This window comes from Armigeres subalbatus, chromosome 2 (assembly GCF_024139115.2).
Source record: "Armigeres subalbatus isolate Guangzhou_Male chromosome 2, GZ_Asu_2, whole genome shotgun sequence".
NCBI classification, from domain to species: domain Eukaryota; kingdom Metazoa; phylum Arthropoda; class Insecta; order Diptera; family Culicidae; genus Armigeres; species Armigeres subalbatus.
In genome coordinates, this window is record NC_085140.1 from 376,674,810 (window position 1) to 376,680,396 (window position 5,587).

General features: G+C 41.3%; 1 protein-coding gene across 1 annotated transcript; it reads right to left on the reverse strand.

Annotated features, from left to right (window-relative positions):
* Positions 1-2,893: 2,893 nt before the first annotated feature.
* Positions 2,894-5,039, reverse strand: LOC134217272 (aldehyde dehydrogenase 1A1-like). Its single transcript, XM_062696034.1, has 2 exons — positions 4,192-5,039; positions 2,894-3,574 (listed from the first exon to the last, which is right to left on the reverse strand). Exons 1-2 carry the CDS (start codon positions 5,003-5,005, stop codon positions 2,922-2,924), a joined length of 1,467 nt encoding a protein of 488 aa, XP_062552018.1. The 5' UTR covers positions 5,006-5,039; the 3' UTR covers positions 2,894-2,921.
* Between the last annotated feature and the right edge of the window lie 548 nt (positions 5,040-5,587).

Sequence of the window (5,587 nt, forward strand, 5' to 3'; positions counted from 1 at the left end):
CCGAAGGAATTCCTGGAGGAACTTCCGAAGAAATTCCTGGAGGAACTTCCGAATTGTCTCGACTTCCCTGGGCATAAAAGTATCATCGTGTTAGCCTCATTATATACAAATGCAGAAATGGTAACTTGGCTAAGAAACCTCGCAGTTAATAACTGTGGAAATGCTTAATGAACACTCGTTTTGAGGCGGTTTGTCCGAGGCGGCTCATCCATTGTGGGATGGAATGCCAATAAGAAGAAGAAGAAGAAGAAGATGAAGGTTTAAATAAATATCGTCGCTCAACGATGAAGATTTGCATTGACTATTTTTTCCGATATTCCGGATCTTCCAGGGGATCACCCGGTGGCCACAATGGTTCGTGTGTGGTCAAAACATCTATTTTATGCTCAGGGTTCGATAACAATAAGTTTATAAAATAATCCCGCCGCTCTACAAGGAAATTTACGAACTGACCATGTTTACGGATGTTCTGGATCTTTCAGGGAACCACCCGGTGGCCACAATGATGATGTCGTCGAATGTCGGAAACTCCGTTGGAAGCAACAAAACCATCAGCGCAAGCGCAAAGTTACTAGGGAAATGACGTTTGCTGATATTATTGTTCGTTGTTGTTTTGGTTGGAGCAACTGTTCGTCCGACGGTTGTAGAGACTATATTGGTCGGACTTACTTGGGGGCGGAGTCAAAGTTGTACAACATATCGGAGCGTGTGTTGGGCCCCTTATGCAGCGTACATTGACTCCGCCTCCAAGAAAACGCTTAGGTTGGGGTCTGTTCACAAATTACGTTTCGCAAAAATTAGAGTTTTTGACCCCCTCCCTCCCCCTCGTAACAAAAAGTAACATTTTTGGAACCCCCATCCTCCCCCATATAACGCGTAACTGAGAAAATTTTAATGCCATTTTTTCTTTCTGTGAAGCGTGTGAGTTTTGGTATTTATTGAACACTGTTATAAGGAACGGCTTATGATTATAACCAAGCATATCAAGAATGCAGCTAGTAAAAAAGAAAATAGAATTTGCGACCATGGCCATTCCAATTGTAGCGGGACTGAGAGTAAGTACTGCTTGTAGTTTTCGAACTGGAAGTTTTGCTGAGTTTTGCCAAAAAAAAAAACTTTTGATCTGTATCGAAGAAATCAATAGATTCGGTGCCAATTTGTCCACAGTTTTTTGTTGTCTTCTCGGAACTGTCCAAAATGGTTATATGCAGTTTCTGAAACAAATGATTGTACAAAAAACGGCAAGTCAAACTGGCAATTTCGAGCAAGGCCAGGTACAAACAGCTAGTTATAGATTAGCGTTAAGTTGTTGTTGATCGTCGATCTTGGAGGGCATGAACACGGATTTATGATAACCTTTGTGGATCTTTAGAAACGTTTCATTTGCCTTTCATGTAATTCGTAAATGCTATGAAATTATGTAATAGGACACTGCAAGAAAGAGCTTCATCTTTTTCCCACTGCAAAGAAATCTTAAGTATAATATTTAATGTTTACTGGCCTTATTGTTCTCGAACTTTTATGAAGAACGAAAAAGAAAGAGATTCGTTTATGCAGTGCCTTATTGGAATGGAATTTGTTGAAATTGACATTATGAAAACAATTGGTAAAGGCAACTTACGTTATTTGGTTTTATACCGTGGAAAATCAAATTTTGGACATACTCAAACCTTGGACGTTCTAATTCGTATGGAAAATTTTCTCAAACTGCTGGTCTATAGCCAACGGCAGCTTTTGGGGTGACCAATCAAGGTCCCTTTTCTACCGGGTCTCAGGGTGTTGTATGGAAGGGAGAGTTTTCGGTGGAGTGGTTTTATTAAAAACAATCGCGTTACGCTTATAGTTATTCATTCGCTGGCTTCGGGTATGTGACCGACCCTGCGATGGAGAAACGGTAGCTTGAAGTGGCCACCGGAGACTCCGATGAATGCTAGCTTGGTGGTTTCTGAATGGCGGCAGGCATGACACGGAGATGGCGAAGAAGGGTTTGGATGGCCGCAGTGAAAATCGGCATCCGAAATAGAGTTTGCGGTTGATTAGTGGTCGGTTGAAAAATAATGACTACTTGAAGTGGCTTGGGTGAGCAGAAGTTAGCTTGTAGCAGCGAAATAGGGAAACAACTCTGCAGCAGCGATATCATGGCACGATGGCCCACTCTCGATTTAACTAGTTAGAACCAGAAGAGCTTGAATGGTGTAGTTTACATTGATCAAAATAATATAAAATAATTGAATTGGGATAGTTCGGCTATGTGCATGGTGTTGGGATTTTGGTACCCGCTAAGCTGTGAAGGACGACCGAGGTCCATTGTAGCTTAGTAGGGAAAGCAACTGACTAGCATATTAGGGTCGTGGGTTCAAACCTCTCAGAAGGAAGTGGCAACCCTCTAATACATTTCTCGAACTAAATCTTTCAAATGTTGTACAATTGCACAAATAGAGTTTTCAAAAAAAGAATAAGAGGTGTATATGTACTGCTTTTTGCATTCGACCATATTTGTTGTAAAATTTTCCGTCAAACGCAACTTGTTGCGAGCAAATCGTATAAGAGCCAAAAGCAGGATTTTTCTATGCACGTTTTGAAATTAGTATTTGGGCCTGATATGACTAATATTCAATAGGAAATAATAGGACAGGATTATTCGTCGATTGCAACCTGTTGTCATCCTGTCTATTAAAGATAAGTGCCTTAAAATGAGTGAGAGTTTTTTACGCGTTTTTCTTATGAAAAATGTATTTTGGCCATAATTTCTGATCCCGTAGAATCCGCGTCGAATGCAACTTGTTGCGAGCAGATCGGTTAAGGATAAGTACCTAAAAACGAGCGATACTTTATTTACGCGTTTTTTGTTTAAAAAATTGTATTTTGGTCATAACTTAACACTACCCAATCAAAGACTCTTACACCAAAGTCGCAATGATTTAGACCTTAGCGGGCAGCTTGATAGAGACGGTCTTCGTTTCCAAGTACTCCTCCACGCCATCCCTGCCCATTTCACGGCCCACACCGGACTGCTTATAGCCACCGAACGGTGCTTGGATCGACACTGCCATATAAGTATTGACCCAAACGTTTCCGGCCTCGACGGCATTGGTGAAGGTGAGGGCATCGTTTAGGTTTTTGGTCAAAATTCCAGCTGCCAGGCCAAAATTAGTGGCATTTGCTCGTTCGATAGCCTCGTCCAGCGTTTTGAACTTGATGATGCTTTGAACTGGGCCGAAAATCTCCTCTCTGGCGATGGTCATGTCGTCGGTAACGTTGGAAAAAACGGTCGGTTCGATGAAGTATCCTTCCTCTCCAACTCGAACACCGCCGGTCTCCAGTTTGGCGCCTTCCTTCTTGCCTGTTTCGATGTAGCCGAGAATCTTCTTGAACTGCTTTTCATCGATTTGAGGTCCGTGTTGGGTCCCTTGGCTGAACGGATTTCCCACTTTGCGTCCCTTCGCCAGTTCGATGGCTTTCTGTACGAACGCATCGTAAATATCCTCCTGTACAAAGGTGCGAGAAGCTGCAACGCAGACCTGTCCCATGTTCTCGAAAACACCATTATAAGCAATCTGAGCGGCCTCGTCCACTGGAATATATTTATTAATACAATGTGAATTAAATGACACGTTTCATTTTGATATCAACAGTAATTTAAGAAGAGAGCTTTAAAGATAGAGTCATCAAGAGGTAAGAACAGTAGTTTCTATAATAAAATCAAAATTTGCGTGAATAAAATGCAAGTTTTCCATGAAACTCAAAGCTTCACACAAAAGATGATAGCTTCAAGCATAAAAGCCCCTATTATTTGTGAGAAATTTGATTTATTGTTTATCTATACATATTCGTTTATGGAAGGCTCTATATTATTCGATCTTCTTTTATTCGTTGGATAATCAAAAAAAAATCGTAGAAAATTTGAAAATATTAATGGCCAATTAAGATTTCTTTTTTGACAATTTGTAATTTTCCATACATTTTTTTTCAATTTCTTTGGAAGATTTAAAATCTTTTGATAAATAAATTTATTAATTCTCTTTAGGTGATGCATCTAACTGAAACTTGCTGTAAATCATACTTTTATGTGATGAAGCTTCAAAGGAGTGGAACATCAACGTCGAATCATAATTTAAACATTTTATGCTGATACACATCATCACACCATCATTGATAATCTAGCGGTACAAAAAACAGAATACAACTCACCATCGGCATCATTGCAAATCACCAGCGGACTCTTCCCGCCCAGCTCCAACGAAACCTTCTTCAAGTTACTTGCCGCACCAGCCATCACAACCTTTCCCACCTCAACCGAGCCGGTGAAGGCCACCTTGCGGATGTCCGGATGCACTGTGATGGCATTACCGGCCGTGGGTCCATATCCGGGAACCACATTGATCACACCGGGGGGGAAACCGGCTTCCTTCGCCAGTGAACACATATACAGAGCAACTAGGGGTGTCTGCTCGGCCGGCTTCATTACGATAGTGCAACCAGCGGCAATGGCTGGACCCCACTTACCGACCACCATCGACAGCGGATAGTTCCATGGGATGATTTGCCCCACAACTCCGAACGGTTCCTTGCGAGTGTAAGTCAGGTGGGGTCCATCTGAAGGAACGGTCTCGCCGGTTATTTTATCAGCCCATCCAGCAAAATACCGCAGATAATTCACGGCTCCGTAAACGCTGTACACAGCTTTTATGTATGGTTTTCCGTTATCCAACGATTCCAAACTGGCAATCTGATGCAGATCGCGCTCCACTAAATCGGCCAGTTTGTGCAACAACTTCGCACGAGCCGATGCATCCGTCTGGCGCCACTTTCCACTTCGCTGGAAAGCTATCTTGGCAGCTTCAACGGCCAAGTCTACATCGGCCTTGTCACCTTCGGCGATGTCCACGATTTTCTGACCCGTCGATGGGTTCACTGTTGGAAAAACTTTACCACTAACGGCATCTACGAATTCATTGTTGATGAAGATCTGCGTGTACTTAATTTCTGGGTTTGAATTTGCCATAGTAGATTTATTGGGAATCAATGAAAAAGTACGAATCAACTGCTTGGGAATGCTTCTCGAAAGGGTCTGAAGAGGAACTCAAGTTTTTGACCGGCTGCTTCAGTTTTTAAAAACAGCGCTATCTGGAATGCACGTTTGTGTGCGCCGTTTTCATTCATTAAGGGGGTTTGCCGTTTGTACACTTCTTGTCATATGTTTGTTGATACCTTCATCGATTTATATTCTAAATTATTGAAGAATGTACTCGTAACAGAGAAAATGATCACCAAAAACTAATTTTAGATCGAATATTTTCAAATCACTCAGGGAAAAAGTTAACACATATTAGGCTATTTTATTGCAAATCAGTGATGAACTTATCATACAAAAAATCACTTAAATAAAGTTTTGAAAAAATCTTTAATGCAAAGTTTATTTATTCAACCTTCTCTCCTACGAATAATGCTTAGAATCTGCACACCACTTAACATTACTCATCAAATCCTGTGCAACACTTGCGTTGTCTTTCTTACACGCTTGATAAAAAAAAGTCCTTGTCGTTTTTTAAGACCTTCCATATTTTCTGCAGCTTGCTCAGATTCT

Excerpts from the sequence above, each read along its gene's own strand:
- LOC134217272 (XM_062696034.1), bottom strand. The coding sequence starts at position 5,005 with ATGGCAAATTCAAACCCAGAAATTAAGTACACGCAGATCTTCATCAAC. Across the intron at positions 3,575-4,191 it reads GATTTGCAATGATGCCGATG|TGGACGAGGCCGCTCAGATT; the intron begins GTGAGTTGTATT and ends AATATATTCCAG.